Consider the following 19,604-nt stretch of genomic DNA (forward strand, 5'->3'; position numbering starts at 1 on the left):
CTAATGTATCTGTGTTTTTACCTTAAATGTGAAGTTACATTTGCGTTTAGATGGTACATCCTGTTAAACTGTACTTTTGTCCAAATAAGTGAAAAGTAGACTTGAAGCCAAGTTCTATGACCGACCGGGATTTGGGCCACTGAGGCACGCGCCTTCAACTGCCACCCACACCACAATGCACCAGCCCCTTCTGAGCTCTCCTGCAGGTGGTGGGCCCACTGGAGAGCGATCCCACGTCAGGCTTGACCCAGCCTGTGGGAGGAGACCTGGCCACCTGAGAGCTCCAACCATAGGCCTGGCACCAGGGTGGAGCCCCAGAGACACCAACTGAATTTTGGCTTGCACTTCTCATAAAGACGTTCTGAACTGCTGTTTGTCTGGCTCGTCACCCAGGACCTGTTTGCCATGGGACACCCTACCGGAGCAGAAACCCCAGACAGCAAAGCCCCTTAAATCACTCAAGCCCTCAAACCCCTTCACCACGATAAGGTGGCTGTTCAAGGCGGAGCCCCATCCACCAGACACTCGTTTTCGAGCCCCAACCCCAAGCCTGGCTCCATGGTGGCGCCCAGAGACAACAATCCAGCTTACGTAACCGTTCTGAACTGCACTTTATCTTGCTCATCACCCCATGGGAGATCCTACCAGGGCCAGAAACCCCAGACAGAAAAGCTTCTGAGATCACTCAAGAGCTCAAACCCCTTCACCTCAGTAAGGTGGCGGTTCAAGGAGGGGAACCTCTTGAATCATCTTTTGATCTATTGTAAAAGCATTCCTAGTGGTCTTTTAATGATTATTATGCCGTTTTTAACTAAAAAAGAACATTTGTGTCATTTTCTAGGACATATTTTCTGCAGAGTGGCAGGGGTTGATTAGAAATTTGCCTCCACGTTCAGGGTAGGAGTGTTGTTATAGAGTTATCCCACCTTTATTCCACATCATCCATCAGTTGCTCTACCACTAGCTTATAGCCCCTCTCAACCGAAGCCTAACATTACCAGTGTAACAAAAATGGCGTGCAGTATTGGAGCTATTACAGATTGGCCCCAGATCCCAGCTCGGATGAGGAAAACAAAGACGTTCGTGGATCAAGTCATCTACAAGGGATGTAATTCCTTCACTATTTCAAAAAGGACTTTGCTGATTTACAAGGATATGAATAAAGAAGTTTTCTTAACATATCTTCTCTGTCATCAGAAAAATTCTATAAGAAAATGTTAAAAACACAATATTTAACTTACCTGTCAGACAGCCATAGAAATATTGTTTCATACAAAATATTATTTAAGTTAAACTGTTTCAATGTTTTATGGCATTAATTTATTTTTTAATTACTTCTGAAACACTGTTCATTTGGTTAGGCTTTAGAGAAAAACTAAAAATAAAAACTTCTGACAATAATTTTATGAGCTTTAAAATTGTTTGACTAACAATGACCAAAAATCTCAGTCAGGCTGGCATATGTTTTCTGAAACTCCTGTTTTTTTGGCTCTCACAGGAGTCTTCGTTCTGGATGCCTCAGCATGAGAGTGCTTCCAGATATTTGGTGTCTGGTTAAATTGATCTTATTTCTTTTTACTTCACAATGATGGAGGCTCCAGAGCTGCTGAAGCTTAAATCAATACTGCTGTCATGTAACTCATCCTTCCCCAGAGATCTATCCCATGACGTAAGTCTGGGTCACAGCTATAGATAAAAAAAAAAAGTGCACAGTTTGATCCTGCGTTTTTCTACCAACAAACTGCTTACCATTACAATTCTTTTGACCTTATCTGCATTAATATATTACTTTATTTGTTATATTTTCATTTGTTGTCATTTTAGTTGACAAATGGTTCAAACCCATAAAGCAGCTCTAAGAGTTTTATGATGGCGTAATTGTCATCTGCAAATGTCAGTCAAGTGTGGATTTTATTATCATGGAGATTTATAATTTGTTTTAACTGATTATTGAAACACGTCAACCTGGAGATTGTAAAACAAAAAACACAGACCACTTTAGAGTAAATACTTTCCTCCTGTCACATATTTATAACAGTGATATTGTTTTATTAAGTGTGGGAGAAACTAAAGAACTACAAACCAAAAGTGAGGTTTATTTTGACGTTTTTTTCAGAAAAAAATGCCATCTATCCATCATCCATTCATTTATCCATCTATCCACCCATCCATCCATCTATTAACCACTTGATCGATCCATCGATTAATCCATCCATCCATCCACCTATCTATTCACTATTCGATCCATTCATCCATCTAATCACTATTATATCCATCCATCTATTCACTATTCAATCAATCTATCCATCCATTCACTATTCTATCCCTCCATCCATTGATCCATCCATCCATCCATTCATTCACTATTCGATCAATCCATTCATCTATTTACTATTCGATCTATCTATCCATCTATTCACTATTCGATCTATCCATCCATTCATTCACTATTTTATCAATCCATCCATCCATCCATCTATTTACTATTCCATTGATCCATCCATCTATTCACTATTCAATCAATCGAGCCATCCATCTGTTCACTATTTTATCAATCCATCCATCTATCTATTTACTATTCTATTGATCCATCCATCTATTCACTATTCAATCAATCGATCAATCGATCCATCTATTCTCTATTTGATCCATCCAACCATCCATCCATCCAATCTATTTATCTATTTTTATTTGTTTATATATATATATATAGTGTATATTAGGAAGATTATCTTTTTATTTGGGTTACTTTACAAACAGCAGAAGAGAACAAAAATATTTTTTGTCACCTAAAATCTTGCATTTAAAAATGTTTACAGTAAAACCTATTTTCATGTCTTAAGCTTATTTAAAGTTTGAAAAATAAATAAATTGGATGAAATTGTAAAATGATTTCTTTTCTTGAGGCATCCTGCTGTTGACAAGTATATTGTAGATATCATACTTTACACTCAAAAAAATAAATCAGGCGGGGCAACAGTATTTAATTAGCAGCTTTCATACACAGAGGCTATTTAGGGTATTTTTTTTATTTTTAACTTTTCAAGTTTATAGAAAGAACAAGAAAGACCAAAGTAAACTGTGGAATTTGTTTTTGGAGCTTTTGTTCTTAGATTAAAAGGCATAAAGTTATTCTGATGATTCCAGCCAAGAACAAATCCTTCCAATTGCATGTTTGGGCATTTGTTTATAGCAGGGCTGACACCGCTCTTCCACAGAACCAAAAGAGCTCTTTGAACTTGTGGAGAAAATGTTGGCAAGAGGAGAAGCGAGTTCTGAAAACTATGTTCAAAACCTAAAACAGTCGTCAGTCATCTGCATTTTACAAAGTCTAAATCCGCGGTTCCTGAACCGCCGGTATTGTTTAGAGGAATTGCACTTCTGTGGCAGCACAACAGACAGACAGAGAGGGGTGGAGATTTTCAGGGAGAAAGAAAAGGCAGCTCTCCCTGCTGTGGTTTGTTTATCCCCACTTTGGTTCCTTTAAAATATCACCACTGGACAACTGTCGAGCTTCTCTGCTCAAACACTTCTGTCGTTATTTTTAGAACCGACACGCTCTGATTATTTACCCACTTCAGAAGCTGCTTTTTGTTGGGATGTTTCATTTTCCAGCAGAGCTGCTCAGTGATTGAGTTTCTGTCTGCATGCAAATATAATCTGAGAATCCAATTACTCAATTGATGACATCTAATTTTGTTTTTGATTAATCCATTTAAATTAGCAGTGAAGCTAATTAAGATTATTAAGGATTTTAAAGGCAAATAACAAGTGGAATGAGCTTATATTTGGAACAAACCAAAAAAAATGTTAAAAAAACTGATGTTAAAAAATGTGAAATTATTGCTGTGCAGAAAAAGACAATTTATTTTGATTGTTTATATATATAAATTAGACAAAGCGCTAAAATGAAGGTTTTGAGATCCCAGATTTTTAACAACTGGATATTTTAGAGCACTAATGACACTTTCTGTCTTTTTCTTGTGGCTTCATTTGAATAGTCTGCAGTAGAACTTCTCTTTTCTATTTTTTCAGATGTTGAGATGAGCTTTAAAGAAATAAAACGGTGTTGAATGAATAAATGACTTTATTGTCACTGTACATTATACAACCAAATTGACTGCAGTCCTCTTCCGGAGCACTATAAATGCATTGATAAAGTAAAGTAAAGTTAAGTAAAGTAAACTATAGTAAAATAAAATAAAATAAAATAGATTTATTCAGACTCACACATCCAGGTAGTTTGTGATTCCTAATGTTGTGCAAACAAGTAAAAAAATAAAAGAAAAGGTAAAAATTGCATAAAAAAGACACTCAGTATTGTGTTGCTCTGACCCACAATAACCCACTAAATACACACAAACATTGTTTTATGTTTTTGTCTTTCGCTCCTCTGTAGAGTTTCAACATTTAGCTGAAAGCTTGTTTTTTAATTGGGGGCAGAAAAGAGCTGATGTCAGATGTCTGTCTGCATGAAATTCACAAATCCACCAGCAGATGGCAGTATCTACACATGCACTTCCCAAATCCTCACCTGAATTAGAGCAGCTCCCTCTGAACAATCAACTTTTTAAACTCCTATGTTTACAGTTTACAACAACAACAAAAACCAAGTATTTTGTGTGTTAGAGAGGGATTCAGACTTTCTGTAGCAGCACTTCCATCAGCTTAATGGTGTGTTTACTATTGCAGTCAGCCTCATTTACATGGTCCATATACCTCATTAAGTGTATGGCTAATTGTGGTGTTTAGACCATAAAAACTGTGAACCATCTCATAGATTCTAATCTCAAATGAACGTTCTGATGTCCCAGCTTTACTCTGGTTCCACAACAAGATGTGTTTTGATTATGAACGTGAGGAAAAGGTTACTGGAGTCTGTCTGCTGGAGGACCGATGCAACATGAGAGGTGAGGTCAAGCTGCTCTCTGAGGAGGGAAAACACACACAGGCTTTTATTCCGGTGAGGAGGAGTGGTTAATCCCTGTGCTGCTGATGGCTGATCTGAAAAATGAGAATTCACATTAAGATTCTATATTTTGTTTGTATTCAAAAAATGATAGTCAGAAAGATACTTGAAGACAAATTCCTGCTAAAAACCAGCCGAAAATGTAAATGTTTTAGTACATACAGTTTTTTAATTATTATTTTGGTTGATTTTATCACACAACTGAGAAAATAAAAGCTTTAATTTGGTGACACGACTGCAGGTTGGTTTGCTGTAATTGGATGTTTTGGAGCCAACAACCCCAGGAAAGCTAAAGAAAGCGAAAAAGAGCAGCTAAAGAAAATTGATCAGGAGAACAGAGTTTTGGCTCATTTACTGAGAAAAATAAAGAGAACTGTGTCACAGCGTGAGCCAGTGAAGTGATTTTGTGCAAAGACACTGCAGCAAACTCGACTCATCACTAGAAAATATCAGAGTTGTGATCACTTTCATTTTAAGAAACAACTGTGAAATCTTTGCATTCTTGTCTAAGTTTGATAGTAAAATTATTATTGCTTAATATTTGTAGGACACTTTTTTTCTCCATGTTGGCTTCTGATAAGGCCACTAAACTCTATAATTGTTCGTTAATAGAAGTCTTTTTTAAGCTATTTCTTTAATCTTAACTGTCATTTAGCATTAACCCTAAAAAGATAAATTCTCAGAAATGAAACAAAATCCTCCCTATAGAGGAGCGTCTCCAAAGCCTTGTCAGTTTGGTCACAACAAAGTTTTCAGGCAGCGCCACCTGCTGACACAGAGATCATTAAATGAACTCACCGGTGTCGTTATCATGAACTGGATTAGTCAGCCCAACCTCCAAATCAATCGCTGATCCTAATGGCTTTGCTGTGCCGGCTCCACTTCCTGGTGTCAGGTAATAATTTGCAGCAAAAAGAGGACACAGTGATATTGTTAATGAATGCGCTGAAACCCGGTGATGTATTAGAACAAGCAGAAAGCAGACATGGACGTTCTCCCTGATGTGGATTTTGTTTTTTTATGAATAAAACATGACTTAGAAAAGAGATTAATTTTAAAATCCAAAATTGGTTCTAAAAAAAAAACTCCCCAAACAATCAGTTTTTCCATGTCCTGCTGTCAGAAGAACTTACTAGCAGTTATGTGCTGGTTTCTGTAATCCTCAAAGTCAGCGACTGGAAAAGAAATGAGGCTTTTCAACTCGGTGCGGGAACACACTCGCTGTTTGTTTGTGAGAAAGCCTCTCAGCCGATAAAGCATGATTCGGTCTGATAACAAAGCCCAGCTGAGGGACGCATCCTTATTAACCACAGGCAGAGGCAGATTTCCCCCACCGGCCTCGCATTCCAAATGTGTGCATGAAGGATCAGGTTGGCACTGAGCTGAGCGGCGAGGAGGGGAGAGGCTGTTTGTGAGGCGAGCGGCGCCGCAGCTGCACCATGAAGAGTCACCTACAAATGACACTTTTGCATTAAGACAAAAAACACCATCCAGCAAGTTTTGAGAAACGTAAACACACAGTTCAAACTCAAAGTTCATCTCACTAATGAAGGATGTGCAACTTCATGTAAATTAGGACTCGTGTAGAAGCTGATCTTTGAGAAACTCTGTCTTCTAATAGCAGCAGATGTTTGCTTGTTTAAGGGCCTAAAATCGTATCACAAAGTGTAGCAGAAAGTTCATTATTTTCTGCTGATCTGTATTTGTATGCATGCATAATAGTTAGCAGAACACCGGAAACACTTTATGATAAACAATAATCTAAAGTCCAAAAAGTAGTCTATGTCAGAGTACTACAAGAAATCTATACTAAAAGTGAAGCAGTTGACAGATATTTATTTTTATTTGTTATAAACTTAGAATGTTCAAATTTAGTCTCAAGGAGTGTTTAGTTACTTTCTAAACTACATGTACTTGTCTCTTGTCTCTAGTCCTTATCGTTTATTTTTTATTCACTTATCATGCCTCTAAATATTACCTTTAAAAAAAAAAAGTTTAAACGAGATGAGTGGTGTCTTAAACTATGAAAAAAATAATGATAAAAATAATTGCAATTTGGCTCTCCCTCTAGTAGATAATGCCTAGGTTGCCAATGCCCAAGGCCAGCCCTGACTACACTTCTGGCTCGTCTAGACAAGCCTCCTCTGGCTTGTCTTGCCTCATGGACCTCGCCTAAGGCTCGTCTTAGCTCGTGGACCTCGCCTATGGCTCTTCTTGGCCGTGGACCTCTCCTATGGCTCTTCTTGGCCGTGGACCTCTCCTCTGGCTCGTCTTGCCTCGTGGACCTTGCCTCTTTCTTGTCTTGGCCGTTGACCTCCCCTCTGGCTCATCTTGCCCGTGCAACCCGCCTCTGGCCTATCTCACGTCTCAGGGCGGGAGAGATTCCAGATTCCACGTGGCTAGTCTGTACTCCCGCTCTTGGTGTGGAACTCGTCTTTGGCTCGTCTTGCGTCTCCTGCTGTCCCCCAGTTCCTTCTGAAGCCCATGTGCTACACTATTCAAACATGTATTTGTAGACTTAGACAAGCTAATTCTTCTGTCCTTCATGTGCACATCCCTGAGGTTTCTTCTTCTTTTTTTAAGAGTTTTTTCCTTACAGAGAAGTAGGGTCTAAGTTTAACCAGTTTAGCTTAGTTTAGTTTAGCAACCAGCTAATGTTTATGTTGTATGTTTTTTTTACAGTTATCAGTGTGAAAACCATTGAGACAACTTGATATTGGACTATATAAATAAAACTGAATTGAATTATAGTATACTTGCTCATATTTACTTATAGGTCAACTCAAGTATACTTAAAAAACAAGCTTAGAGTACTTTTTGCTAAAGGTTAGAAAAACTTTCTTATTCTGTGATAAAATGTTGTATCCAAACATCAAAAAATTTAATCAAGTTCTTTAAAGTTCGATTGTCCTAAACTGTGCAACTGGATTTACGTCTTCAACCAAATTTTCTTAGATTTCTTCTCAACTGTTTTAAATTTATTGCTGAATTTTAGCCATACTCGTGCCTCTCAGATCAGTCGACTCATTGTTTTCTATTAAAAAGCAGCTAAAGACACATCTTTTTAGAAATGCCTTTTATTAATTCTGTTTTTATATTCTATGTTCTTCCAAAAGATAAGTTTTGTGTGAACATTTTCACATTTTAAGCTAAAAAAAACTGTTTTTGGCTAAACAGTGAGGCAATATGACGGTTTTTCCTGCAACCAGACTCTTCTCTGACTGACACCCCTCCAGGAGGAGTCTGGGCAAAACTTCAAGTAAATGTTGTCAAAACACCTTTCAGGGGTTTTCTATGTTTGGTGTTTGGAGTTTGGCCTCTTCGTGGCTTTAGTCCTTTGAGATCAAGTTTGTAGAGTAAATATGAGTCACAGAAGGAGCAGCTTTTATCTCAGGATTTTTTCTTTTTTACTCAGAATAAACACGGCTTCTTCTTATGCTAATATTGACTTCAGCTTTTAGGGCGTAACTTTAACCCCAAGTGTGTTCCGCTATGGATTTGCAAAAGAAAAGTAAATAAATATATTTAAAAATATATATGTTCAGATTAATTTATTTTTACTGCACCTGAATGATATAAAAAGTCTTCAGTGCTCGTGCTGAAGTGTGCAGAAAAATGTGCTTCCCTCATATTTACTGAAAACAGGATGGAAGTTGGGCTGTAAACACAGTGTTTTATCCTGATTAAATAAGATAAATGGGCAGGTAAACTGGCCATTAGTGGAAAGCCTGCAAAGCACTATTTAAGTAATGCTCAAGTAAAGCTGCTTACTGTTAAATGCATTAAGGGTTGAATTTGTCTCTAATTGGGAATCAATTGAACGCCCACACCCTCAAAACCACAACAAGCCCCCGACCTTCCAGGTGGGATGTGTTAAAGTGTCTGTGTTTCATGTCATATTCAGATTAATCCTCTGTTGCTGCAAAAATAGTGATACTTATATTTTCCATTGAGGGGGGAGGAATTCTTTAGGCAGCACTTTGGGAATCTCTTATGGCAGGCGTGTCCAAAGTCTGGCCTGTGGGCCAAATTAGGCCCCCATTTAAATTCCCTGCAGGCTCCTGCCATAACATTGATAAAATGTGACTCGTAGATATTTTCAACACTATGTACAATTTCCTGGTTGTGATTGGCTACCCATTGAAAACTAGTGGCCTTTAGAGCCTTAAGGGCCAAATTAAATTAAAGGAATAGATTTGTTTGGCTCTAGAGGCAAAATTACAGTCACCGAAATGCAAAAGTCACAACATGACGACAAAAGCCGAGTGGATCGTGTTACTATTATTGTCAGCTAGCAGAACTGTTGTATTAATATAAATAAAAATAGTGTAACTTCTTGAAATATATATTTTGATCTTTTTATTTGCCCCACTTTATGTAGTGTTCTAGCTCCACCGGGTCACGGGGTTGCTGGAGCCTATCCCACTGACTGTTGGCCACAGTAAAAAGTTCATTTTTCAATTGTTATTTCTTAACTGTATTTTTATGTTTGTATTCTCTAAATACAATAAAAAATAAAGTGAATAAAAAATTCCCAGGTGAAATCTGTCATTCAGGTAAATGAATTCAACGCGCTGACGTCAGACGCACGAGCAGGTGTTCTTCATCAGGGGATCTCAAACTAACATTAAAGGATGAATGTTACTCCTCGGGGGTTTCCCCTGCTGTTTGCAGAAGGTAAATATACATATTCAGACTTAAAGAAGAAATGCAGCCTCGTTCTGATTGGTTGGACTGTTCGGGTGGTTATCTGGGTTAGTATTTCACACGTTTTGGCGCGTGAAGGGATGCGGGGTTTCTCTCTCTCTCTCTCTCGGAGGTGCAGATGGCATCTCAACCACTCAGACCTTTTCCTTTGAAAGCGAGCTGCTTCTCTGCGCTTTGATAAGCTGCTGTGAATATCCATCAAGCAGCCCGACCAGCTCACTGGATTGTCGGAAGCGCGGACCCTTTCGTGTGTCCCCCCCTCCTCATCCTCATCCTCCTCCTCCTCCTCTTCCTCACCCTGCCTGCATTATATGTAGCGTTCACAGCCCTCTCTCCTCTCGCTTTCTGCGCAGGCGGACGTCCGCGCCACACAGACACGGTGCGCACCGCAGCAGCAGCAGCAGCAGCAGCAGCGGAGGAGGTGGCGGCGTGTCTCCGCTTTTGTAGGGAGCTGCCGGATTGGATGTTGGATCTATTTCTTCCGCGGCTTTGCGTCGGGGCTTAGGAGAAGTTCGCGTGGGACAAAAAAAGCCCTCCGCCGTCTTTCACGATTTGTTTCGCCCGGCGTGTTGACGGCAGCCAGGAGGAGGAGGAGGAGGAGGCAGTTGACAGACCGGAGACATGCGCGCGCTCCCGTCCAGCAGCTGTACGGGACAGAGGCGGAAACGGCAGGGCTGCGTTTGAAGCCGGGATGCGGGCTGGTCATCCGGGATGCTGTGCTGTCCGCTCCACGCCGCGCGCTCCGTTCTTGAGGATGGAAACGCGCAACTTTGTCACTGAGATCATCATAATCATGTTTTGAAGCCCCGATCATCTTCCCTGATGATGCTGATGATGATGATCGCCATAAGAGGGACTTGGTTTTTAAACGTGGGGAGGCCTAACCTTTGTTTATCCGCTCAATAGCGCGATAAAGACGGATCTGACTGGCTGCGTGCGTTTCCCCGCGACTGTCACGGGGGTGGGTTTGGTTTCTTTACGCAAGGCAGCAGCTCAGTGGCGCAGAGAGAGTCCGAGCCGCGCGGAGGCAGCGTCTCCAGCAAACTTTCAATGGTTTTCCGAAAGTTGCCCGGTGTCTCGGCATCGGGCATGGGTCTGCGCCTGTCCCAGAAATTCGTTTTTCTCCTCTTCCTCTCCGGTTTGGTCACCCTGTGCTTTGGAGCCCTCTTCTTTCTGCCCGACTCCGTCAGACTGAAGCGCATTTTCCTCTCCAAGACGGAGATCCAGCCCGTCACGGTCGGCTCCAGGTCCGAGAACGATGTCACCGTGAAGAGACCCAAGGAGCAGGAGCAGCGGGGCTTGACTCCTGCCAAAGGGGACGCGGGCACCAAACCCAAAGTGATCCGCAAACCCCCTGCGCCCCACGAGGACGCAGACGGAGGCAGAGCGCAGGAGGAGCTGACTGTATCCAGGTCCAAAGCGGCGGAGTCCGCGTCGGAGAGGGTGACCTCCGCTGACCGCCAGGCCGACTCGGATACTTTTAATTTCAAGAAGTTCCACAGGTGTCTGCTGAAGCCACCGCTGGGGAGGGACAATGGCAAACCGGCAGACCCCCAAACCAACGAGCGGAGGGAGAAAGTCAAAGAGGTGAGGATGCTCCTGCTGTTTTTTAATCTTTTTTTTTTATCTCTTAGGTGCCTAAAAAAAGAATGCTTTTATTCTGAAACACAACTCTTATTTTGAAAAAATCCAATGCGTTTCACAAATATGAACTATTTTATGTTTCTAACACAATCCTGTTATATATTAATATTATTTTGGGGAGCAATTCCACCATAAATCGATCATTTTAAATTCACTAGAATTGTGAAAACAAAGTGCACGTGCAAGTCTCCTCCCACTGCAATAAAAGCTGCAACAAGCATCATTTTCACGAAACTTGAAAATAAGCATTTTTATTAACAGCAACTTATTGAAGTCCAGGAGATTTCCCAGATAATTTTAGGCCTTCACTGAAGACTTTGCTGGCCCTGATGATACTGGAAAAATCCTATAAGGCTGAGCTGCTGTCAGATTGGGACTTTTCTGCTGGTTGGAAGAATAGTGTTATCTTTAACATGAAAAAAATCAAATAAGTGCTTATTTTTTTGTTGAGGATCACCCTTTAACACCTCACGCTTAAACACAAAATCTTTGACATACTGTAAGTTTTAAATGGGTGACACGATCAATGTAATTCCAGTAGATTCTGAAGGAGAAAAGCGCTGCTTTTCTCCTTCAGAATCTACTGGAATTACATTGATCGTGTTAACAATTAAAAAATTGTACACTGGAGCTCCGGGGTTAAAGGGGTATTTCCACAGTATCACCTCAGTCGTCCTCACTCTGCCGCCTGCAGATATGTCACCGCATTCTCTGCCTCTCTGCATCAGCTCTCCAAGCTGCGGCGTGCAAGCTTTTATTGAGCCCCGTGGCACCAATAAGAGCTCTGGAGTGGGAGAGTTTGTGGATCACACATCTGTACCCACTCAAGGCAAATCAGGCAGCGAGGAGTGGGATTGGGTGGGTTGGGAGTGTGATAAGGCTAGTATAGCTGGCAGGCCTGTTGCAGATGGGTTTCAGCCACGGCGTGTGACACGGATAAGTCCTGTTGTCAGTCTCACTTCCAGCCGGGTGTCATCCTCTCGCGCCGCTCCACACGCCTCATACCCAAAGGTGATGCGCCGCACACTGACTGAGGTGTCAAAGGACGTGGGGTCATTTGCCCCCCCCTCTGTGCTCTGAGCTCCACTGACTCATGGTTCGTCTGCTTGATGCTCTTTCCGTGAATGTCAGCGGGACTTTGCTCACCTCGAATTTTCAGCTGAGCTCTGCAAAATTCTGGAAAAGTTTTCCGCCCCTCCTTATTCCTCTACTACTCATAAGTAATGCAAATGCTCACCCAGTCCTTTCTGTCTGACCTGCTACTTTGCTGCTGTTTTTGTCATTCTTTGTGTTGGTTCTAAAACTATGCAGGCAAACCTGGTGAAACAGGCGAACCTTTGCTACTACTGATGAGAAACCATGAAGTCGTTCCTCCATTGTCTTTTGGTTTTTAGGACTATAAGTTGCTCTGAAATAAAAGTAAGTCACACTTTTAAGAGAAAAGTGCGCTTCAAAACAAATCAGAGAAACACAACTTCTTATTTTTACCACAATTGTTGTAATTTCAAGTTGATCAAAGTGTCATTGAACATCATTTATAACACAATAACAATATACTCTTCAAAAAATGGACGAAAATGTTTTTAAAGTGCACAACAGTTTCAAGTTTCTTAGTAGGAAAGCACATTTTTGCACTAAAGTTCCACAATAAAAATAAATGATAACGATAGAAGACAAATTAACTCTTTTGTATCATCCACACGATATGTATCGTCATATCGCCCAGCACTAGCGTGAATGGGTCGGACTGTAAAGAGCTTTGGGCCTTGAAAAAGAAAAGCGTTACAGTCTCCAAGTATTCACCATTTCCCATAAATAATGTTGGCATATCGTAGGCCCAATCATAATTCTTCCCTTCTCCCTACCCCTTAGCCCTTCCCCTTCATTTAGCCCTCCAAACGGAGGGTTATGAAAAAATAGTGTCTAGTATTTTGGACATCACTTTTGCTCGATGACATAATCAATAATCGCCGGTCCGCTAGCTTTAGCACGGAGCTCCTAGCGCTTGACTATACATAATAACGGCTGTTTTATAGCTTTTAAGCGGTCATGCTACAACCAGAAGTCATTACTTACATTTAAATGTAAACTTCTGTGGTTCAGAGCGCAGCCACGTGAAGAAAAGCGCTTCTCAGCACGACGCGGTTTACTCTCGCGTCGGTGGATTTTGGACCCCTCCGTTTGGAGTGTGAAACTTAAAAAAGAATAATTCGGGACAGGACTTCAACTTCAACTGCCACTTCAAACTAAGGGGAAGGGAAGAATTCGGATTGGGCCTTAATCTTCAGTTTACTATCCAATGCATTAATTTATGATAACGAACACCTGAGTGGGCTTTATCCCTTACATAATAGGTAACAATTGTGGCATTTTGGGTAATTTTGTTTAGAACTACAACGTTGCACATTGATGACATCACAGCAAAAAACGACAATTTTAAGCTGAGATGAAATAAATCGTTCATGTAAGTAAATAGTTGGACCATTGTTATTTTAACTGAGAACACGACAATAGTTCTAGATTACGTGATCATCTGACACCCCAGGTTTATTTTGAGAAGCTCTACAAAAGTATCGGTAAGCATGTCTTCATGTCTGGCTTTGTGAAATCATTCAGTCTTTTTATTTTTTTTTAAAACTATTTTTACTTTCTACTGCAGGAGTTGCGTCTGAATGATGAAGCTTTCAGCGGTACTTCTGTGTCTCTGTAACCCAGTTTGATGACTGGCTATTCTGTAATAAACCGTAGAAGGAAAAACAAAAACAAGATTAATAGTGACTTAATGCAAATAAGAAAACGTCATAAAAGACAGCGGGGAGAACATTCAGATTCTTCATGGCTGTGTCCGTTTACTACTTTGCTCCGTACAGTGCCCTCTATAGTGTTTGGCATTTTGTAGGGGTGTCCGAATCTACAATTTCAAAATAGTGCCCTAGAATTTTCCCAGTCAACGCAACATTGGCAAATATAGACCACAATGCATCGTGTCTTAAACATTTTTGTGAATAAAATATGTAATTTTTTTAAATAAACGATAATTTTTCATCATCAGAACACAGTGAACTCATAAAAAGATGTTACATAATGTGCTTGTATTGATTAGATTTTCACTTAATGAAATTGATTATGTCAATTTTGCCGTTTAAAAAAAACAAACAAAAAAAAACAAAGTAGTGAGCATGGTGTCTGAATTGCTTTTAAAATCCAAGGCACTAGATAGTCCTGCACTATATAGTTTTAAGGAATTAGGATGGGAATACGTTGGTTTGGTCGGCGCTTCTTCTTTTGCGTTGCTGTCTGTAGTAAATACTGATACACATGTACAGTGCCCTCTAGTGGTTATTAATGGGAAACAACTGCTAGTAGAAACTGGTTCTTAGTGGGGAAAGAAACGAATATATGAGCCAATATTTCATTTTTTTAAATCACACAAGTCACTCCTGAGCATAAGTTACACTCCTGGCTAAACTATGTAAAACATGCAACTTATACCAGAAAAATACAGTATATTTCTCTTTTTTTCCCCTTCTCCTTTGTAGTCTGTGTTTTTGGACGCCAAAGCAGCTCTGTGAAAACAGCCTGTTTTCTTTCACTGGAATGCAGAGCGAGCCCCCCCCCTCTCCCAAAGCCAACAAATAAGGTCTGGTCCATTGAGAGCCTCAATGCCAAAGCCGTGAATGGCCATAGTTTTTCCTCAAATGCCAACAACAAGAAAGTAGACTCCCCACCTTCTCTCTCTGTGTGTGCATCCACTGCCAAGACAGGGTGAAACAGAGGACAATGACTGCCCGATCACAAATAACAAATGTTAAAAAGCAGCCCTCGAGATACCAGCAAACCGTGCCAGAGTTGCCTAGGTGCTGGATACCTTTTCCAGAAACTCCTCCTGCTTAAATCGCTCTCCACCAAAGTCCACAGCGGGATGAAAATTAGAGTAATTTTCCTTCCTGCCTCCCATTTGTAATCCTGTGATGTTGCTGCCGTCTGTGTCGCCTGCTTGCCTCTGCTGCTGCCTCAATGGCTTTGGCATAGGACGTTGGATGGTGGGAACTGCACCACAATAATGCATGCCTGGAGCCAAGAAGAGTGTGTCTTCTCATTTTTTCTTTTTTGCTGATGTTTTTAAGGCTATAAGTTGGAGTGGTGTAGAAGGGCACAACATCAATTTCAGAGCAAAAGAGGACATCAGTGAACGATGGGAGCTGTGCTGCTTGGAGGGCTGAGTCTCCAGATCTCTCCCCTCTGCTGCACATCGCATGCATCAAATGGGGAGTGCGCATTAAAGAGCCGGAGCTGCACACGCCTGAGATTGGCATCCTCTTTTTGTCTGATAAATGTTTAACAGATATGCTGGTGCAATCAAACGAGCGTGGCTGCTCGGGGACGTTGAAAGGCTCTGTGATGTGGCCTCTAACACATGATGGGAGCAAAGGTAATGCAGGGAGGAGATGGAGCCGACAGCCGAGCGTTTTCTTCCTCCAGTTTGTTCTGTTTGCTCTCTGCTGGTCAAAACCTTAAAAATGATCGCGACAGATGATGGCTACAGTGTGGAGTGTTGACTGTTTTCAACCATTTCTGAGCCCACCAGGGGTTTGGACCAAGAAGTCAGGCAATTTCAGGCGCCAGCTCTTGATTTTTTTTTAGGGGTCATGAAGCTGGTCCACTTCTTATAGAGCTGTGTCACCATGGCAACCCAAGTTTAAAGCCTGATGTGCAATTAGGACGCCATAGCTTTAAAAAATTAATAAAAATTCCTCAGCGTCTGATTGATGAGTTATCTTAGATGATTGTGCTGCACAATCATTTTAATAAGCTGCTCATTGGCAAATGATCAGACACGTTTGTGACGCATTGATGTGGCGGTTCTGTTAAGCTCATCAGTTCACGAGTCACCCCTAAACAGAAGCTAGAGGTGTTGTTTTATCTACAAACTAACAATGAGAGCTTCACTAAGAAGAGAGCAGAGACGGACATGTATTCATGTGAACATATGAGTCGTCTGAAGGCCGTAAAGCTTCATTACTGTTAAAAAAGTCAGAACTTTTTGTCTAAAATGTCCTCGTTTTCAGCTGTTTGTTGCTAGATAAGATTTGCATTTTCTGCTTGCCAACAATAACTGTTGACATGATTAAAGTCTCACTCTGAGTCTTTTTTAATCTATTTTAAAAACATTCCCAGTGAATTATAACTATGACATTTTTTGCCAAAATCGTTCACTATGAGTTCAGTAAAATTTCCTTTGAGTTATAGTGATGGACACTTCGATTCTTTCTCTGGAGCCGATTCTCGATTCTTTACAAATGATTTTTTGTGGGCCTTTATTTTACCATAACTTTGCAAAAACTAACAGTTTTCATGTTAAACATGCTTTAATGTGTAGTACACACAGGAAACTGTGGAATTACCAGAATTTTGTGCATTTTTTACTAACCTGCCAGGGTGTAAGAAAATATCGATCCAGTGAAATATCGCAATGCTTTATCTTTATTGGATAAAATACTGCCAAGGCGATGTTTAATTATTTGAAAACAAATATGTAGTTCAGTCTTAGTTTTGTTTTCCACTCAAAGGTTTCCTAAAGTACCAAAATATAACGACTATGAATTTGTTTGAGATACAGTTACATTACCTAATGTCCTGATCATTAAATAATATGTATTTTAAACTGTGCTTTTGCAAAAAATTTATTGATAATCAAATAATTCTTAAACCATAATTAAAAGAATTATGAAATATCATTTGGTACTTTTCTGGGGTATATATCGGGATACTTATTGTATCGTGACACAGGTATCGTGATACTTATTGTATTGCTAGACTCTTGCCAATACACACCCCTACTAACTTATGTAATTAGTTAAATATTCAATAAATATTGAATCAAATGTTCGCATGCTAGTTCTTTGGTTTAGATTTTTTTTGTTACTTAAGCTTTTCATTTATTGTTTTTAAATGATAAAATGACAGGCAGCCCCAAAAGGGACATTTATAAGAAAATGAATGGAAGTTCAGAATGAGAACAACTGGATTGATCCTCCATGTACTCCATTCATAGCCGAGTCCCTGATTAGTTGAGACGATGTGACAATCTCACCAATGTTCAGATATTATATATCGCAGCTGCCAGACCGACGTGCCACGCCCCCCGCTCAAATCGTAGATGACGTCTGTACCGTTAACTTAACATTGAAACTCGACGTCCCTGACGCACGCAGCAAAAAAGTAAAGAATCAGCTCCCATCAATTAAGAGTCAACTCTTCTCTCTACCAGGATGTGATTCTTAGAATAAATGCTTTAGAGCATGACTCATCACTACTGAGTTGTGGGGGGGGCCATTGACGTGAAGCAACCCCGCCCCCCTTCCTGTTCCAAGGCAGATCAGGGAGCTTGAGGCCCATCTAGTGTGTTTTTATGTTGTTTGATCTGGCTTATTTCAAGCTTAAATTGTGGACAAATAAAATCCCACAGATTTTTTTTTAAACTTATTTAAGAAATAATGAAATGCTTTTATTAAAAAAACAGACTCATTTATGTCACATTTGATTCATTAAATATGGTGATTAACTAAAATCGAGTATAGAGTTTGATTGATGTTGCGAATTTTACAAATAGGATGCATTTGTTTTTTATTCACAACAACTTAAACAAATAAAATACTCAAAGCCAGTTTTAAGCTTTATCTCCATCAGAAAAATGCAACAAGAAAATGTTAAAAACACAAGAAAACGTTCACTTTGCAGAGAATGTTTGTCATTCTCGGCGAGAGCTTTCTGTTTCCATCTTACGAGGTTTGATTTGTAAAGACAGTTGGAAATGAACTTCATTAAAGTGAGTAAATTAACTCTACGCACCGTCTTTATGGCCAAAGTTTATAACTTAGGGAGTTTCTTACACAAGTTTAACCAGATTTGAGCTGGATTTGTTGACATATTGGTTTTATGCAGAAATAGCTAGAAAAAAATAGGTGAGAACTTTTTTAATCCCCGTCTAACCAAACCAAAAACCATGAAAAAGCAGCAGAACTCGTGTCAAAGCCAGTGAGGGAGAGGAATTAAACTCTGGCCCAGACTGCATGAGCAAACATGGTGCCAAAGTCTTTAAGTTTCACAAAGAGCTTCACTCTGCAAACAAAGCGTTAAAAGTTAACAAGCAACTGGCAGCTGAGTTAGTCTGCAGAGTCGCACAAAGCGAATGTGAACCGAAGTTACAACTGAACCCCTCACACTGTGTTCCTGGTGTGTTCGGTCCAAGCGGTCCAAACACCGGTCCAGTCAATCCAGAAGAGAGGAACGCATCCTTGTCGGCACCAAATGAGTTTGAATGTAGGATGGAGAGAGAGAGACTGCAGTGGAATTTATCTAAATTGAACACAAACCCTCAGCAGAAGGGTGTTCTTGCAGTTCCATCGGAAACCCCTTACCAGCTGTAACGACCAAAATAAAAGTAAAATGCAGCTATTAAACTGGCCCCTGCTGGCTGGCTGAGGGCGCCGTGACCTCCCTCCACCCCTCGTCCTCCTGCTGCTGCTGCTCTGAATCAGGTGAGCCAAACAACCTTCAGGAACTCTGGGAAATGGCTTCCTGTTGAGAGGGAAGAAAGAAAAGGAAGATGAGCAAAAGTGTGCAGAAAAGGCGAACTCCTCCCCGGTGTTCCCCAAGAGCTGGAACGTTTGTGTTTTTTTTTTTTTCCAAGCTCCGTGCGTTGCCGTGCAAATGTCAGCTGCTGGTGTTTGGAGTGTGAGCCCATCGCTGTCTTTGCTGTGTTTATGTGAAGGAGTGAGCCGCCAGGCCCGCTAGATATTGATTTATTGTGCAAGTCGATGGCAGCAGAGGCGGATATCATCGGCTGCTCAGTGCTGCTTGGCATTGATGCAGAGCTTCTCTGCCACACAACAAGCTGTGGACGTCTCATGTTTGCTCAATTTTCTCACAGATACAAAATAACTTTGTTCAATCATTTTGATGTTTGTCAAATTTTGAAGTTTTTATCTTGAAAAGCCATTTCTTAATGTTTCTTCAACTAAAACAGAGTCTCCTTTAAAACATTTCATATTTTTGTTTTCTTTGCTAAGGGGAAGTGATGACTGCAATCTGGATCATTTCTTTTGAGTTGAAATAAATTATTTTAACCGATTTCGGGTTTTTATATTTGGGTTTTAAATGGTTTTATTTGGTATTTCTGTTCACATCTGCTCTTTTTTTTTAGTGAAGCATTTGTGGCCTCGCTCTACATCTGTTTAAATTTCTAGAAGGTTAATAGGAAGTTCTTCATCCAGCAGGTTTA

The 19,604-nt window shown here is 40.4% G+C and overlaps 1 protein-coding gene across 2 annotated transcripts in view; it reads left to right on the forward strand.

The window, feature by feature from the left end:
* The first annotated feature begins 9,585 nt into the window (after window positions 1–9,585).
* Window positions 9,586–19,604, forward strand: part of LOC112143426 (mannosyl-oligosaccharide 1,2-alpha-mannosidase IC) — a 226,306-nt gene continuing 216,287 nt past the window's right edge. The window contains exons 1-2 of one of the 2 annotated variants that reach the window (XM_036215958.1): window positions 9,586–9,646; window positions 10,892–11,263. In XM_036215958.1, the coding sequence (XP_036071851.1) occupies window positions 9,608–9,646; window positions 10,892–11,263 (411 nt within the window). In that variant the 5' untranslated portion in view covers window positions 9,586–9,607. Of the gene's footprint in view, window positions 9,647–9,735; window positions 11,264–19,604 lie in introns of those variants that run through there. The other variant, XM_024267380.2, reaches the window with a different exon arrangement.

The sequence above is a fragment of the Oryzias melastigma genome, linkage group LG16 (assembly GCF_002922805.2).
Source record: "Oryzias melastigma strain HK-1 linkage group LG16, ASM292280v2, whole genome shotgun sequence".
NCBI lineage: Eukaryota > Metazoa > Chordata > Actinopteri > Beloniformes > Adrianichthyidae > Oryzias > Oryzias melastigma.